Raw genomic sequence first — 18,561 nt, forward strand, 5'->3', positions numbered from 1 at the left:
TTTGGCTATAAAAAATCTCTGACAAATGAGCATATACAGCAAAGATCTTAATATGCCTAATTATTAATAACGCTGAATATAATTATTTAGCTTAAGAACGAGTTAAATAGGTCGATATGAACTTTTATTTACCTGCTAGGATATTGCTGCGTGTCGTTTAAAGCATTCCCTCAAACACCAACATACAAAATATGATTTTGTAATTTTCATTTTCGAAAACATAATTGGCTCTTAAACTTTGTTCTAAACGTTAAACAACGTACTCATATAAATATGCCAGGATATTCTTGTTTATAATATTTACTTATGAAGTCCCCTACTAATTAAACAAATTATAAAAAAATAACAGTAAATCAGTCACGCTAATCATGAGTATAACGCGCTATTAAGAACTCAAAACATAATAGCTATTGTTGCATTCGGTGTTGAAAAATATATATTTGCATCACTTACAATAGTCCTAACGTCAGAAATAGTAGGCAGATTATTGGAGTTGTTTGCCTCCGGAACTAGTTATCCGGCACAGCTGTGTTTTTACACGGATTGTTTTTGGTAACGGTCAAAAATAATGAGTATTTATCTGCTTTTCTCTATACTTGTGTCCTATTTGGTCTGGATAAAATGCATCTACTGTCGGCACCGGCGAACGTTGGTGAAGTCGTTGAAACGAGCAATAAACGTTTCATCGATCAACGAAACGAACAATTCTGGAATCAAAGCTTTGATCGTAACTGCGCATCCAGATGATGAATGCATGTTCTTCGCGCCGACGATTATACGACTCTCTGAGCTAAATGTCAGCGTTCATTTGCTGTGTTTATCAGAAGGTATGGTAAGCCCGCAATACACTGTTTGCATAAGTAACGTTGTTACCTTTATGTACGTTTAACGCTTCCTTTGTAGCGTTAGCTAGTTTTTGAAAATGACAGGCAAAAAATCATTACTTCCCTCAAGTAAAAGTTGAAGAAAAGCAGCAGTCATTAAGTAAGAAAACATTAAAGTTATTTAAGTTACGACGTGAAATAGTCATTTAAATTAATAGAAAACGTGTTGAATGTTTTGGTGTACTTTAATATATCTGTTCATATGTCTTGTACAGATATATCAGACCTAGTAGCAGACATTTTTTTCTGTTTTACGTAGTACATCACTTTTTGACACTTTACTTTTGGTATCTGTAGTTATTTGCATCCTTCACTGTCAAAACTCCGGTAGAAGCTTATAATTGCAATTAACCGAAATTTGGAGAAACTTTTATAATGTCAAAGAAAAACAGACAAAATTACAAATATAGAATAAATTTTTGACTTAAATGGTATTCCATATCAACAAGCTTGTTTTACATAACCAACAATGTCAGATTTTTACTTCAGAGTAACTCAATAATCTACACTTTAGTTTTAGTTTTAGTTTTATACTAGCTATGGTATAATCAAATTTGGCCTTATTCTAATGTTTTACAGGAAACTACTACAATCAAGGGCCTGATCGCCAAAAAGAGCTTCTCAACAGCTGTGCTGTGCTGGGGATACCAACCTCCAGAGTCACCATAGTAGACCATAAGTAAGTAACCTGTGGCATTAAATACACAGAATACATATTAGCACATTCCATTTCACTGTTTCCAATGTTATAATGTTGGAGTGTCAAAATGTATCCTGTTGAATATTTCAGCTTGTATGGTAAACATTTATACTGTACATACCCATGGCTGATGTTGAACAAGGTTTTAGAATCATTCTATTTAATTAATTTTTTTAAATGCACTACAAAAAATATAATCATACTACCTTCAGTGGACGGTTCAAGTCTAGGATTGTCTATTTTTAAATGGCTCTGTATCCTTCCTGCCACCCAATGTTCATCCAAGCACAGCTATGTATTTTGCCCTCATGGAGCTGATTTAAGCTGTTTCAATGTGTCACCTCTTTGTGTCACAAGGAAAATATTAGGCACATCCAAACATAGTAGTCTGCTTTGTTTTCCCCACTGGACACAGAGCCTGTTCAAAAGCTTCAAAATTCAAAACTTTCAATTCTCTATCTGTCAAATCGTTTAGATTGGAAAGACTTGCCTATTTATTTAAAGTTATGTTGTTTGTACCACTAAGCTGAATGTATACTCACTCACTATCTTTGGTGGCCATGTGGCCATCCTGGAGCCTCGGCCTCTATGTTTTGAGCAATAAATCTGTTTTAATATGCACAATAAATTAGTCATCGCCAGCGATCCTAAACGGGAAAATGGGTATATTTGAATTACTGTAGAGCTGCTTAACATAGCTTTTACTTCATTTTTGAACTGAATTAGTGCGGCTCTAATTCTCTTTATTACATGTTTATGAAAAATGAAGCTTAGATTTTAGGAGATGTTTTTAATTTGCAATGTTTGTCAAAGTTGACCTAAATGTCACATGTTTTTTTGTTTTGGAAACCTTTTGTACGTATCTGTTTCTACAGACATATAAAATTAGTGCCATTCTGCAAAACTAGTGTAAAGACGCAAGCTGCATATCCCATTTGCGTTGCAGGAGCATGACAAAGGAAAAAAATCTGTCTTTTATTTGCTGTTCCTTATTACTCTCATAGTATGATAGTACTTTTTTTCTGCAAATGAAAAGCATCACTTCACATATGCTATTGTATTTCATGGGCTTCCATAAATCATATAGAAGAACTTTAATTCTTTAAGCATTTCTCTGCAGTAACCTCTGTCAAATTAAAACAGACTTTGTGTGTAACCATGGTCATGTCAGATTCAAAGCAGATTCCAAACTCTTGCAGAACTCACTGCTCTTCTGTTTTCTTCTGTATTTTGTTTTCCTGTTGATGCAGCTGTAAGACTTTCAGTCCCCTGGCTCTGGTTATTGGAAAGGTTCCGGTTACAGAGAAAGTAGTGGTAAAATGTAAAAAATATGGGGAGGGGATGTTCCTTTGGAATAACCCTGCAGATTTCCTTGAAAATGTTTAGAGTTTCTAAGAAAGTTAGGACTGCCTACATGTGAGTCTGCATGTTGGCTCACCAGAGAGCTGTTTGAACTCTGACACTAACCTGGAACTGAAAGTAATAGGCTGGCAGCAAGCCCAGGTTTTTTGCCCTAGAGGACATTATTTGTGTGTGTTAAACTCACAAGCACAGACTTTCCAGTTTTATCATCTTGAGCACACGGAGTGTCGCTGAACTTTGATCTTGGTACTGTCTGCACGTCTGCTGAACTGGATTGCAGCCCAATTTCCCTTTCTGTGTATTCTGTTGTTTGCCCAAAACACACACCTAATCAGCACTTTGAGAGGTTCAGCCCTCTCTCCCCCTCTGCTCTTTCCCTCTGTTCACCCCTCCTTCTCTTGTCCATGTCTGCTGGAGTCAACTGCCAAGGTCTGTGGGATACTTTTTGGCAACACTGATCAGTGCTAATGTAGGTCATTCCGAACTGTTTTTCACTTTGTGTTTCTACATGGCCAGCCTAGCTTTGGCTTTGCTCTTATCCTTCTCTAGCCAGATATGTACAGATTTCCATCTTTAACTTGACTTCTTTACTATTTTTTTGCTAATAATAATGTAAATTTACAAAATAAGAAAAGGATGCAAGTGCATTTTTTATACTTACAACCCAAAAGCACGACACAAAATTTATATTATTATTTCAGTAGTATTCAATGGTCTTTTTTTCTCCCCACACTTAAACACTGTGGATGGAAAAATAAATGCTAAACACAGAGTGAGTGGTTTAAAATACCACAGTTACATCTCCTCCAGACTACTGATGTAATGGGACTATTTTTGTGTCGTTACCCATATAACAAGGCCACTATAGAGTTGGCTGATTGTTGTGTAAGAAAGATTCAAGGTCCACATGAACGGATCTGTTAGCTAGTAGAGCACAGCCCCGTTTGGTAACAATATTGGATTTTCGATTCACTCTGCACTCATTCAGCCACATGATATTTTGATAAGAACAGCCATTCATATCTTCGCAGCATTAACCTTACCCAGTTGGAAGGATCTCGGCGAACGTGGTAGGGCTGTAGTAAAAGTATGTTTGTCAGTGCCAGACTAGCTGAAGATTGGGATGCTTTTTCTACACTATTGTCTATGTTCAGTACAATCATCTCATTCATCAGTATAGCTCAATTGGACAGTGTTTTGAAGTATAACTATAGCCAAGTTCTCCAAAATGACAGAAATAACACGGATTCAAGGCTAAAATAGGATTTTCCATTTAATGCTCACTGAATAGGACAGCTGTGTTGACAGTATCTGGGGCCCTGGTGCACGTTGGGCCTTTGTGATCAAGCTCAATCTGAGCACGGTCTATTGCCTCTCTACTTGCACTAGGTTGACCTCTGTCTGCTCCCTATACTTGATTATGTAGCTGCTCAGTCCACACATCAAACCAACCTACTTCTTCATTACATTACCCATCAGTCTAAATGGAAGCCCTTCGCTCTCATTTACTCATCACATCTCCCCTGTCCATGATTAAATATCATCTGGAACTGAATCGCAATTTTGAGGCTGTTTTCTGTTTTCTATCATCTGTAGAAAAGGTGTCTCTCTGTTGACATAACTTTGTGAAAAGGAAAGTCATATTTACTACATTCACACCCAATCCACACACAAAGTGTAAATCAATATCGATCAGTGGTTAACAATGTCTCTTGCTGATTTATAAGCACGTGGCAGGGTGCCCTGCATTGTAGGGAGAGGTGATCAGCCCTGCCACTGATCTCTAGCTGTGCATTTGTCTTGCATATATTTGTTAATGCCACACACTGGCCTTTGCATGGTAAAAACAGTTACCTTTCTATCTTTCTAAATCCCACAAACAGTTATTTTGTTAGAATATTCCTTTGCTGCTGAACTCACTTTTAAAACAACACTAAGTCTATTTTCCACAGTTAATGTCTCTGTTTCTGTAGTTACTTTCATGATGGTTTATTACTTCAACATGACTGAATATTGGCAAACCTGTAACCACAAATGTCGGTAAATCATTGTGCGATAAGACGTCTATTGGTGCCTTTACTAAACTTGTAACTGCCCCATTAGACAAGGAAATTGTGGTAATACTGCAGGCCTGTAGTGGCATCCTAGTTGTTCCCTGCAGGAGATGTATTCTGACTGTGTGGACAGGAGTCTGGCAGTTTTACAGACCTATGGTCCATGTGACCAGACTAAACAAGCTCTACACACACACACACACACACACACACACACACACACACACACACACACACACACACACACACACACACACACACACACACACACACACACACACACACACACACACACACACACACACACACACAGTGTAAGTACTTACTCTTACTGGGCCAAAGTTCAATGGCTGCATACAGATGCCTGTAAGCAATTAAACATCCACATGCAAAGCTACAAAAGGGAGTTGGTGAGGTTACTTTAGGACATTTTGTTCTGTTACCATGGTAAAGGTGACACTCAGCCTCCATCTTGGTTGAGAAAGGTCAGGAGGCTTATATCCTTTGTTCATTTTTCTTTCTCCCTCCTCCCTTTACAGGCGTGTGCTTAGCTACGGTTGCCAAGCTCTAAGGCATAATGTGTGCAATAATAAGTGAATAAATCCAACACAGATATGGTTTGGTGAAGCCAAGCTGTAAACGCAGTGATGTTATGATACTTAATATTCAAGCACTTAGGCCGCATCCTCACAAACTTCAGAAGTCTGAAGCAGACAAAAATCTGACTTTAGACGAGGGCTTTGTTAATGTAGGCAGCATTAAACTGTGACAGGATTCTGTTTCACAGGACTTTCCAAAATAAAAAATCTCACTCGCACACTGCCTTTATGATATCTAGGTCACTTGTATCAGTGTCACAGGGGTGCATTCACTCCGTGACAGTTTTAAACTATCTCTGAACCCCCAAGTACCCCACCCCACCCCACCTTTTCCTCTGTGACATCGCTGACCTGCCACCCTTACACCAAAGCTTTGCCCTCACATCACTGGCAGCCAATGGATTTGTGACCTAATTCATCACTTCCCTCTTCTGGCTCAACTGTCCAGGCTCATTGTTGGCAACAAAGAAGAGGGGAACAACCACTGACACGCCCCCACATCTACCCCCACTTTGTACGCATGCACATAGACCTGTGTGTAATGTCAGCCCGCCACCCCAAGAGTATAACAATATAACACAACAACATTGATCTTTCCCCTTAAAAAGCGAAACCGTCACGCTGCAGTGAGGGGGTCTGGGTTTATTTCTGTCAATAAATGAGCCTGGTTAACTATTCTAGGCTGGGTGTCATGTCTGATGTGTATGTTCCATAGACTCCACTTTCAGATGAAAATGATTTTGAGGACCTTTTGACCTCAAACGTCCCATCTTCCCTTACAGTATGTTCTTTCCTTTAGATTTAGAAAAAGAGAAACCCAGCTGTATTTGTTTATACTGATGGGTTTTTTTTGTGCAGAAACCGTGGACAGGTATTAAAAGTTCTACCCTAACAAAAGGCTGGTGTTGTGTAGAATGCTCCTGGCTTTCAGCTACACTGCAGTGTGTGAAGTTGCTCTGCAGACAAGGTGTTTGTGACCACCACCGTTTCCTTTGCTCCCCAGAAATCTTCCAGACGATCCTAAAGCCGAGTGGAGCGTCTCTTTGGTCTCTGCTGTAATCGTGAAGCACATGAGAGCCCATTCCTTCAACATGGTACGTGCAGCTTTCTTGCTTTTCAAGGCAGTGGCTTTTTTTGTGATTTCCTGTTTGGTGTTGCTACACAGTTTTCCCGTCAGTCTAGGTAAGAAATTTGTGTATTGTATTGTCTTGTGTTGTTTTGTTTATGCCATGTGTTTTGGCACCACAGCTTCCTAGCTCATTATCCTAGTTCCACTGTGGTCTATGTAATGATCTCGTCAGCCACCATCTCCCTTTGTCCAGCGCACATTGTATTTCCAGCCTCCCTCAAAATACAGCTGGGGGGTTGATCCAGTTTCCGTGTTTGTGCAGAGATTCCTATCTGACCCAGTGCTGTTCAGCAATATTAGCTAATGGGAATGGGGGTATTCTGTTTTTGCCCATTATGTCAACCACAAAGACTCACATGCTTGTAACAAGACAAAAGATAAGTAATAATTAGAGAAAATTACCTAAATTACTGGATAATATTTCTCCTGGTCTAACACCAAGCTGTTTGTCTTCTACGCCATGTAAAGAGTTAAAAGTTAAAACGTTACCTATAAAACATGCAGTTAGAGTTAGGTTTTAATCTGTGATTGCAAATATACAGTCATGATAGAATATGGCTGAACGTCGCAAATGCCAAGTCTTTAGTTGAGCACGTTTCTCTTTCCCTTTGACCTGATTCCTTTTTTTTTCCAATCGCTTCCTCTGGTGTGCAAGCATGCACACTGAAAAAGGCTTTTTAAATATCAGTTGTCAGCTGCCAAATGGCTCCACAGTCAGACACAGAAACCTTTACACTAACCCAAGTAAAATCTCTGCCCTTGTTTTTTTACTTTATTTAAATTCCCTGTTAGATACCAAGCCTGGCTTTTTTTCAACCCACACTGAGATAGTTTGTCGTTTTAGGTGCTGACCTTCGATGGAAGAGGAGTGAGTGGCCATGCCAATCACATAGCCATCCATAAAGCTGTGAGGTACAGAATGAAATGTGTGGCTTTGCCATCAGAACAGTATATACCTTTGTGAATCGTTTAGAATTGCTAGCCCTAGTTAAGAGTTTTACGTAGCCTGCACATGCACATTGAAAACAACCCCCTCCACAGTCATAAAGCACTATCCAGGAAAATGCAAAACACTGGGACCCACATCAACATCCATGTCTCCAAACGATTCCCCACAAAGACACACAGCATGTTTTTCAGAATTGGTCTGTTACATAGCTGAGAGGTCATCCAAACAGAGTCCTCAGAGGCACTCGGCTCTGCTCCCAGAGAGCTGCAGTAAATCCTGTCCCTGAAGTGGTGAGGTGGGAGGGTCGCTCTGGCTTGGAATGGCCGACCAAGCAAGTTGCATCAGACTGTTGGTTTAAAGAAAATGTGTTTTGCACTCTGAAGTGTATTTCGCTGTCCCCATGTTACACTGGTTTACCTCACTAAGCCTTTATAGCTTTCTATCACTCTGTGAGCCTCATCTGTTAATAGGATGTGAGCCCACAGAATCACATGATGTGATCATGATTCCCATCAGGCTCAAACCCAGACCCTGTGCTTCAAATCTCAATTTTTTTTTGTTTTATTTTGTGTATAGAAATTGTGCAATATATAGATGACTGGGTTTCCAAAAGGACAAGGCAAGTTGTTCTAGACAGAGTAATTTAAAAAGGATGATGTTGTTGCTGCACTGAACAGAAGCCTCTATTATTCAATACAGCATGACCCAAAAACACACTTAATGGATATGCAGCAGTGCGGCCTTTTTGAGCTCTCAGTCCCTGACTTCCACATTTGTGTTGCAGTTAAACCTCTAATCATAGATACATACATTTACGTAGAAATGATGCTGGTTGAATCCCTGAAACTCATTGATTAATTATTTTTTTTTTCTCCACCTACAGTCACCTGGCTTATACTGGACAAGTACCCAATGGTAGGTTCGCCACAGAGTTAATAACAAGGAATTTCTAGTATTGTTACGATTACTAGCTGAATGGATAGAGGTTTTCACTACATATGTGACGTATGAGGGCACTGAGTACATATGAACCTATGTATTAATTACTGAGCTTTAAGTATGCCTTTAATTTACAGACAGCATCAGCCAACACACAAATGACTTCCTCGCATGACATGCACCACCTCCCTATTCTGCATTTTTCACATTGAGAACTCTGGAAAGTACTGTAAACACTGACTCAGACTGTGCATTTTGTTAATGTGCAGCGCCCCCTTGTGCTCAAAGTGCTTAAGAGCTGCTTCCTCTGAGTCAGCTGTGTGGTAGCAACACCAGTTGCAGCTGTGTGTGTTTTAACATCTTTATTTATTTTCTATTCCCCCTTGAAACCATATTTTGCATATTCAACTGCCTCCAAAAGGTCTTCTCTTGATACCAATAGGACATTTCCTAAATGGAAACATGGTAGAGCAGGATGAGTAGCTGCCTTCTGAGCTTCTCGGCAGAGGAAAGAAGCCATTACAAGCTCATGTGGGTAATGGCGAGATGTGAACTGTGGCACAATCATCCCGGCTGTTTGATTTAGGACAAGATTATTCCCGTCTGCCTTGCTTTCATCAACCAACAGTGCCCGATGTCAGTCTCAACCAGCTAATGCCCCATTAATCACACACATTATTACTTATTACTCATTACCAGACACTTTGCTTTTTGGTGTTGGCTCTTGGCAAGACAGCCTATTGGCCTGGCTATACAACAAGACATTGAGGTTCTCTGAGGTTATGAGAATGTTCCCCCTGTACAGTGACAGTCAGTGCTTTGAAATGTATTTGCATAAATTACTGTAATAAACTATCCAGTTGTACTTGTTCTTCTCTCAACCGGCAACTTTCACACAGATGCACAGGATAACCAGCTTGTGTGCTGTCTGGGTAACGGCCTATTTAACGGCCTGTATCTATCTGTGTCTCTCTCTGTTCTCCCAGACTGCTCTTTGCTCTCCCTGGTGACTGTTGGCCTCCTCAGGAAGTACTTCTCCTTCCTGGAGCTTCCCATCAGTTGGCTGCTGCCCTCACATCTCTGCTTCATTACAGGTTCACAGGGCTACAGTCAAGCCAAAGTAAGCTTTGAAAAAGACATTTTGGTACATGTGCACAACATATCACTGCATATATTAATAATAAAATCTATTAGAATTCAGTTTGGATGTTATTTCATAATAAATACATTTAGGCTAAGATATAAAGGTTCTGTATTATTTGTTTTGTTGTCAGGCTGCTATGCTTTGTCATCGCACCCAACTTCTGTGGTTTCGTTATCTCTACATCGTCTTCTCACGCTACATGTTCGTAAATACCTTTGAACTGATCTCACAAGGACCAAAGAATCTGAAGATCTATTGAAAATGTAGTCCGTCCTGATGCAAATGATTACACGGGGGAGTTTTTCACTGGATCTTTTCTTTTCCTCTAAGCACCTTGCAGATGTAAAACTGACAGTCATTTAATTTTGTGTGTTTTAGTTGTACAACTGTTTTTATTAGTGTTAGTCATTACACTGGATTAAACAGCACTGAGGGTTATCTTTGTTGGGGAGTTGCTTGTTTTTTAATGTTTTGGTTTAAAGATATGTTCAATGCTGTTCTTATTAATATGTTTCTTATATCTTTTATTCGGTGTTAGTGTGTTTCTCCTGCAGGCTGAGACATGTCTCTGATGCTTTTGTGAGCTTTCATGCTTTCTTCCCACTTCTTCCCACAAAATGTCTCCACTGTGACACTACGCACAGTACCTGGATCCAGACAGTGTGGAGCAATGCCTGCGGAGAAAGAAGAGACAATTAATTGATTAGTACAGTTCCATACTAACAACCAGTATCATAACTGTGATTGATCTGCATCTGTGGCTTGGACTTCGTACCATATCCATCAGGGTTGGAGCGTGGCGTGTAGAAACTTTGAACCCCACAGGTTTTACAGAAGGTGTGTTTAGCAATGTGTGTGTTAAAACTGTATGTAGTTAGATTATCCAAACCCTGTGAAAGAAGGCAAAAGTCGATGCTCGCTTAAAATACTTAGATTGAACCTAAATCAACAAAGTTAATTTACAAAGCATTAGTTTCCTACCTGTAAGAGTGTGAAGTTATTCTTTGGAACAATGAAGTGATGGTTTTGTTTCTTTGTGCAAATGCTACAGCTGGGGGGATGAACATAAACAGGTTTATATTTATACAACTAATTGTCATTTTATAGTAATTGCTAAAAAAATACTGGTAACTGCATACTCGCAGTGAAAAACATGGAGGTCTTGGCTACACCAGACTTCGAACCTCACGGCTCCACAGTGGCAGCCACCTGTATGTTTGACAACATCCATTCTGTAAATATTAAAAGAAGAATTAGCCACGCATTAGATAAATGATTTAATGTACAGCCTTACTTCAGTCGCTATAAATGAAGAAGCAACAGGAATGTATTTACCCGACTCTTTGCAGTTAAACCGGTGTCATGTGTTTCTTGTGAAAGGTGCTTACGTAGAATTGCACGTCCCACCCAAAGCGGTTCCAACCACCCTGCTGACGAAAACAGTGTAATGAACCAAAGTCCACTGATAAAGACTCACATTGACATGTTGAACCTCCGCCTTAAACAACACCTTTGGTCACGCATGCCTATTGTATCAGTGTCATGGTGGAAAAAGGCATTTGAATTCAAATGTGGGTATCCCTGACAAGATCAGCCTGTTTCAAGGTTGTTGCCCTGATCCACAGACAGTTTTATTTCATGTGATAACAGCTTTCACAGTACTCAACAAAGTCTCTTTACTGAAAGGCTACTTTTTCCTGGAACAGTGTGAGAGCCAGTGATTCTAAGCATAGGGCAGGGCAAAGTACAGCAGACTTGCACAAACACATTCCTCAGTGACTGAACTAGTTCATCCAGCTATGTGTGTGTGTGTGTGTTGGAAGACTGTGACTAAGTGGATCACAAGTTGGGAGTCATATGACAGGGTGCTGAAGGGGTGGGATATGGAAATGTTGTGACCCAGATACAATAAAAAAAAACTTGAGAAGCTGTATCATATCATAACCCGAGAATAGAAACCCGTGCAGCCACAGACCCCCATCTGAGGAGTGCTCTTGATTTATTTCAGTTTACACTGACACAGATCTTTAATTATGAGAAAAGAATGGTTTGCTTGGCCTCTATGCTGGTTCCTGGTAATCCATACTAAAACAGCACTAAAAACACCAAGAGAACACACAAAATGAAATACAGCATTTACAATCTCTAACATAGCGCCTGGCAGCATGTGTGTGACGAACTTTAAAGATAAGCTGCCCTGCAGTTCTTTAAATCTCTAACTAGTGTGTAACCTGGAACATTCCAGTATCACCTGGTGACGCTGCACCAGGTGAACTTGGATCGTGATCATTGCAACATAATCCAGCATTTTCCTGTTACTGTGACGGAACAAACATAGCAGCTTATCATCCCCAGTTTATCATATTAGATTAATGACAGTGTTAACAAAGAAGTCTATGAAAACTATAACTTAAGGGAGTCTTGAATGTGAGAACTGGAATTTATCTGGTCACGTACATAATTTCTCTCTATACACAAGAAAAAAACATATGGAGAGTATAATAAAGAAACCGGGACACACAGAAACAAGATCAGACAGAATCAATGCCATTTACACATTTGCCTAGATTCCAACCAAGGTTTAAAAAAGTCCCAATTTGCACAAGGACATTCAATTTAGTACGAGGTCACCCAGGCCACGGCTGTCCAGCTAAATATGGGCTACTAGAAGTAAGTTGTTTCATGATTAAGGTCATGACCATGCAGTTTATAGCCACAGCTGATGATGTGTCTGACAGACTGCCCTGCCTAAAAATAGTTGATCCTGTTGTCACAACACCTGGTTTTGAGTTTACCAAGCAACTTTCCATCTGTTGACTTGCACGTTTCATGATGATCAGTCAGTTTTTCTAATCGCTCTATTCGGTGAGCTTTAACATATACGAAAACAGTATAGATCATCCTTGATTAATTCCTAAAGTGATCATGTGTGTGACATTTTGTATCCTACAAAAAAGCTAACGAAAACTTTATAAGCGTAAAACCCAGAAGCGTTTAATCCCACTCATAAAGAGACGTTCGTCATCAAACGTTACTTACTGTTACAGGGCAACCAATCGTTGGTCAAACAAACAATTACACCATCCAATCAGAACTCGAGGTAGGTTCCTGTTACCACGGGACTTCCAGCAAATTCTGGACGAAGAGCCGTAGTGTAGCATATCCTTCCGCTATAGAAATATGTTATTTTACTATTACCGTTAAAGATGGTGGTTATGTTCGAACGTATACGTATATAAGTAAATAAGAAGCAACACAACGACAGACCGCAATATGCTCGATCAACGTACTTCAGTGCGATAGGACCTAGTTTTGGGCGCGGACGGATATGACCGCATGACGTATAGACTCTGGTATATAAAACTGTGTTCGGCCAAACTGCGGCAGGTTTTCGTTGACGAACGAAGCAGATCTTTTCTACGTGAATACGTGTTCAAGTTTTTTTTTTGCTGCGTTTTTGATAGTAAGTACAAATTCCTTTTGTGTGATTGATTGTTGTTTAATTTTTCATATCACCCTAGAAAATCACAAGATGTCTCTAAGCTTAACAATGAAAGCGTTTAAAACTTGTTTGCCAAACGTTTAAAATACTGTTTTATATTAGGTGCTCTGAAATTTAATGCCTTAATTAACGTCATGTTATACAGTTGTTTGTCGTGAGCGTTTACGAGTACAGTCGTCACAGTCGTAGTTAGCTAATGCTAGTAACGGCAATGACTCAACGTTTCCCGAATCGTCCATTAGCGAGCGACGTTAGCTGAACAAAGGGAAGGTCAACACGATCTCAAAATGGCGCTTGGCCTAGCTTAGCTGCTATATTAGAGCTTTATTGTGGCTTTGGTTCAGTTGCTGTAGCATATAAATATGCCGTGTTTAAAAATTCACGCAACGCGTTTATATACACTATCGATGGCATTTTTTTTAATTAATTTTCGATTGTGCTTACTCACTCATTCACTAGCGTTTGATATTAATATATACTAATGAGGTGTATTGTATGGGATTGTCTGTCTTTCTTTATTATTTAGTAGTAGTAGCAATACTTCTGTTATGTTGAGATAACCCGTCTAATTTCCTCATAGGCATAAACATGCAGATCTTTGTCAAGACCCTCACCGGTAAGACCATCACCCTTGAGGTTGAGCCCAGTGACACCATTGAGAATGTCAAGGCCAAGATCCAGGACAAGGAAGGCATTCCCCCAGACCAGCAGAGGCTGATCTTTGCTGGCAAGCAGCTGGAAGATGGCCGCACTCTGTCTGACTACAACATCCAGAAGGAGTCCACCCTCCACCTTGTCCTGCGTCTCAGGGGTGGCATGCAGATCTTTGTCAAAACCCTCACTGGTAAGACCATCACCCTGGAGGTTGAGCCCAGTGACACCATTGAGAATGTCAAGGCCAAGATCCAGGATAAGGAAGGCATTCCCCCAGACCAGCAGAGGCTGATCTTTGCTGGCAAGCAGCTGGAAGATGGCCGCACCCTGTCTGACTACAACATCCAGAAGGAGTCCACCCTCCACCTTGTCCTGCGTCTCAGGGGTGGCATGCAGATCTTTGTCAAAACCCTCACTGGTAAGACCATCACCCTGGAGGTTGAGCCCAGTGACACCATTGAGAATGTCAAGGCCAAGATCCAGGACAAGGAAGGCATTCCCCCAGACCAGCAGAGGCTGATCTTTGCTGGCAAGCAGCTGGAAGATGGCCGCACCCTGTCTGACTACAACATCCAGAAGGAGTCCACCCTCCACCTTGTCCTGCGTCTCAGGGGTGGCATGCAAATCTTTGTCAAAACCCTTACTGGTAAGACCATCACCCTGGAGGTTGAGCCCAGTGACACCATTGAGAATGTCAAAGCCAAGATCCAGGACAAGGAAGGCATTCCCCCAGACCAGCAGAGGCTGATCTTTGCTGGCAAGCAGCTGGAAGATGGCCGCACCCTGTCTGACTACAACATCCAGAAGGAGTCCACCCTCCACCTTGTCCTGCGTCTCAGGGGTGGCATGCAAATCTTTGTCAAAACCCTCACTGGTAAGACCATCACCCTGGAGGTTGAGCCCAGTGACACCATTGAGAATGTCAAAGCCAAGATCCAGGACAAGGAAGGCATTCCCCCAGACCAGCAGAGGCTGATCTTTGCTGGCAAGCAGCTGGAAGATGGCCGCACCCTGTCTGACTACAACATCCAGAAGGAGTCCACCCTCCACCTTGTCCTGCGTCTCAGGGGTGGCATGCAAATCTTTGTCAAAACCCTCACTGGTAAGACCATCACCCTGGAGGTTGAGCCCAGTGACACCATTGAGAATGTCAAAGCCAAGATCCAGGACAAGGAAGGCATTCCCCCAGACCAGCAGAGGCTGATCTTTGCTGGCAAGCAGCTGGAAGATGGCCGCACCTTGTCTGACTACAACATCCAGAAGGAGTCCACCCTCCACCTTGTCCTGCGTCTCCGGGGTGGGCAGTAATGTTGCATATTCCATGCCTTTGACCTTATTTACTTAAAGTTAATGTGCAGTTTTGCATGATCTATGCTGTTACAGAGTTGGCTATAACCTTTACCTTCTAAGTGACCAAAAGTTTGATGTTAATGACCTAATAAAGATTTAAAGTGATTTTTTTTTTTGTGTCATCATTTCAAATGTTGCAATAGGTTTGGAAGGTTCTGTCTCAGGATTACCTATGTTGGTTTTTTAATGCAAGAATTTTTGCAGATCTGACTTTTCAACAAGTGGAAGACCATCTAACATCCAGTGTTCACAAATTTAAGTATGGTACACAACGTCAATATTACAAAAATACTGGTAGTGTTTTGTTGTCTTGCAAATAATTCATATAGCATTGATTTTTTTTTTTTTTTTTTTTTTTTTAAATGGGAAGCTCTCTGCTCATTCGTACAGTTTATTTCATGTGATGTATAAAGCTGAGGCCAGACTTTGGAAAACAGGGTTGACTAGATTTATAGTGATTGAAATACTGGGGGAAAAAAAGCTTTGAGGCGAACACAGAAGTAAATTAGGTACAAATGAGTAAAAACATTTTAGCTTTGCAAATTACACAAACATTTTTGTGGAAGGTTTTGCTTTGGGAAAAGTGTTTTCCTAAGATCATGTTAATTCAACCTAAGCTTGTAATTACATTGAATAATTAAAAGTTCATTCATGCATTACAAATCCCAATTAATGGCGAACATTTCTTACATGTGAAATATATGCAGTGTGCCCATATCTACTAAACACACTGGCTTGCAACCTTTTCACATATAAATGTAAGAAATCAGGTTGCCTATGGCACCACATGAATGCGTGAAACAATGATTGTACTATTAATCATAACATAATCCAAACAAAGTAGATCAGTTTGTGCTTTTAATACAGTGGTTTTGCCAACATTGTCACAATTACATAAAGGGTAAATTCTTTTTTTCTCATGAAATAATAGGCTTCTGGTTTGTCCGGCCTGTTTCTCGCGCACATAACTTATAAACACTGTCATCGGCTCATTAAACCGGTTTAACAACTACTTTGTTAGCTGAACGCACATTTAGTGGCGCTTTTCTGACTCAAATAGAAATCATAGGTTAAAGCTTTTTGTTGTCTCTCTGATAATGTGGTATAAAGGCTTCTAGCTGATACATTTACTGCTAGTGATGTTACGGTCATGTTTGCCCAGTGTTCTGATTGTCTAACTGCATATCAGCCATGTTAGAACACTCGCCGCATCAGCATCATTCATAGTATCTCCTTGAATATTTAATTAAAGAAACTTTCCAGAACAATCTATTCAATGTACTTAGTCTGTGTAGTTTATTTTAATACGTATATTCATGTAAGAATACAATATACACCACATTTAACATGACACACCATGCATAGCAGCTTTCTGTCGGTGATTTTTCTTCCGCCACATAAATCTTAATAAATTATGACAAAATTTCTATTGTTCTGGTAATTTTATTTAAATCATTCACATTTTTGTATTTTGCTTAGATACGTTCGAGCAAACGAGTGTTCAAAAGGGTTGAATAAAGGCTCAAACAAGGGACTATTTATAAGTGCGGATGGATATAGCATGATGACGTGTTCAGTATAAAAGATTAGGTCGTCGTTGGTAACTGCAGTCAAAAAGGTTTTTCCCCGCTGTTAAATACGACAAGTTGTCAAAAAGCTGTAAGTACAATTTTTCTTAAAATTTTCTTGGTTTCTACCATATCACTACATGTCTCCAGCTAATTTATTGTTTACACATGATTTTTTTGTCGCATTGTCTTGCACTTTTTGAGCAGCTCTTAATTTAGTAATCAATGACTGTACAGGCTAATATTAGCTAACATCAAAAGCGCCGATTTTTAAACAAAAACAGCGTAACTACTAGAATAGACGTTATATTTATCTCCAATTGACCCGTTCGCCTACTTACTTTATCCACTAAGGTGAAAGACCGTTGCTTCTGTTAAATATCAACAACTGTACGTCATTTCTAGCCGAATCGTCCATTACTCGGTTAGGTTAGCCGAACAAGCGAAGGCAAACAACAATAGCTTATGTTCAAAATGGCGCTTGTGGAATGATTCGCCTATTTATTGTGAATATCTTTTATTAATGTCATACAGTATAACTTAACTACTTTGCTTCCCGTTTTCCTTTTACAAGCGATCCAAAGATAATATTTGTGAAACACAAATGACTCTTTAAACAGATTTTGTAATAATGCTTTGCTAAGCATGTGCAATTCTCAATAGATAATGTTTAAATAAATGTGAAAAACGCTAAATAATTAGTAGCAGTATATTTGATATTATTTTGGTCTACATCTAAACAGTACAAGCTAGTACGTCATGTGGCTGATTACATTAGTCAGTTTTACATAATGTGGTAATTTCCTACAGGTGCAAACATGCAGATCTTTGTCAAGACCCTCACTGGTAAGACCATCACCCTGGAGGTTGAGCCCAGTGACACTATTGAAAATGTCAAGGCCAAGATCCAGGACAAGGAAGGCATTCCCCCTGACCAGCAGAGGCTGATCTTTGCTGGCAAGCAGCTGGAAGATGGCCGCACCCTGTCTGACTACAACATCCAGAAGGAGTCCACCCTCCACCTTGTCCTGCGTCTCAGGGGTGGCATGCAAATCTTTGTCAAAACCCTCACTGGTAAGACCATCACCCTGGAGGTTGAGCCCAGTGACACCATTGAGAATGTCAAGGCCAAGATCCAGGACAAGGAAGGCATTCCCCCAGACCAGCAGAGGCTGATCTTTGCTGGCAAGCAGCTGGAAGATGGCCGCACCTTGTCTGACTACAACATCCAGAAGGAGTCCACCCTCCACCTTGTCCTGCGTCTCAGGGGTGGCATGCAGATCTTTGTCAAAACCCTCACTGGTAAGACCATCACCCTGGAGGTTGAGCCCAGTGACACCATTGAGAATGTCAAGGCCAAGATCCAGGACAAGGAAGGCATTCCCCCAGACCAGCAGAGGCTGATCTTTGCTGGCAAGCAGCTAGAAGATGGCCGCACCCTGTCTGACTACAACATCCAGAAGGAGTCCACCCTCCACCTTGTGCTGCGTCTCCGGGGTGGGCAGTAAATGATGTTTGCTTGTCGTTTACATGACAACCTAACTCAATAAAACATGAGATTAAACTGAGTTTTCTCGTGTCCATGATCTAGTACCTCAAAAACGAATGTTTGTTACAACCATTAAAATCGAGTTACCGAAGTTTTCAGAGTTTTTGTATTTTAATTAAAGGTTCCATTAGCAAGGATGGATTCAAGCTTTTATTTAGTAAGTAAATACAAAATTCTT

At 40.4% G+C, this 18,561-nt stretch overlaps 3 protein-coding genes across 9 annotated transcripts; 2 read left to right on the forward strand and 1 right to left on the reverse strand.

Annotated features, from left to right (window-relative positions):
• Positions 1-513: 513 nt before the first annotated feature.
• On the forward strand, positions 514-10,198 carry pigl (phosphatidylinositol glycan anchor biosynthesis, class L). The gene is made up of 7 exons (XM_029174733.3): positions 514-827; positions 1,464-1,563; positions 6,603-6,693; positions 7,573-7,640; positions 8,561-8,592; positions 9,603-9,736; positions 9,891-10,198. The coding sequence occupies exons 1-7, from the start codon at positions 569-571 to the stop codon at positions 10,017-10,019; spliced, it is 813 nt and encodes a 270-aa protein (XP_029030566.1). The 5' UTR covers positions 514-568; the 3' UTR covers positions 10,020-10,198.
• Positions 10,199-10,294: 96 nt separating this feature from the next.
• On the reverse strand, positions 10,295-17,280 carry cenpv (centromere protein V). Of its 7 annotated transcripts, none has more exons than XM_041073897.2 (6): positions 17,176-17,280; positions 11,096-11,187; positions 10,900-10,992; positions 10,742-10,811; positions 10,536-10,650; positions 10,295-10,434 (listed from the first exon to the last, which is right to left on the reverse strand). In XM_041073897.2, the coding sequence occupies exons 3-6, from the start codon at positions 10,989-10,991 to the stop codon at positions 10,295-10,297; spliced, it is 417 nt and encodes a 138-aa protein (XP_040929831.1). In that variant the 5' UTR covers position 10,992; positions 11,096-11,187; positions 17,176-17,280. The 7 variants fall into 7 exon arrangements, with proteins under 7 accessions (XP_040929831.1, XP_040929832.1, XP_040929830.1 ...); XM_041073898.2 differs by having other exon boundaries at positions 11,096-11,190; positions 17,176-17,194; XM_041073896.2 differs by lacking the exon at positions 17,176-17,280 and adding an exon at positions 12,800-12,937.
• On the forward strand, positions 13,062-18,402 carry ubb (ubiquitin B). The gene is made up of 4 exons (XM_029174497.3): positions 13,062-13,223; positions 13,843-15,221; positions 16,877-16,925; positions 17,645-18,402. Exons 1-4 carry the CDS (start codon positions 13,097-13,099, stop codon positions 18,340-18,342), a joined length of 2,253 nt encoding a protein of 750 aa, XP_029030330.1. The 5' UTR covers positions 13,062-13,096; the 3' UTR covers positions 18,343-18,402.
• The last annotated feature ends 159 nt before the right edge of the window (positions 18,403-18,561 follow it).

This window comes from Betta splendens, chromosome 14 (genome assembly GCF_900634795.4).
Source record: "Betta splendens chromosome 14, fBetSpl5.4, whole genome shotgun sequence".
NCBI classification, from domain to species: domain Eukaryota; kingdom Metazoa; phylum Chordata; class Actinopteri; order Anabantiformes; family Osphronemidae; genus Betta; species Betta splendens.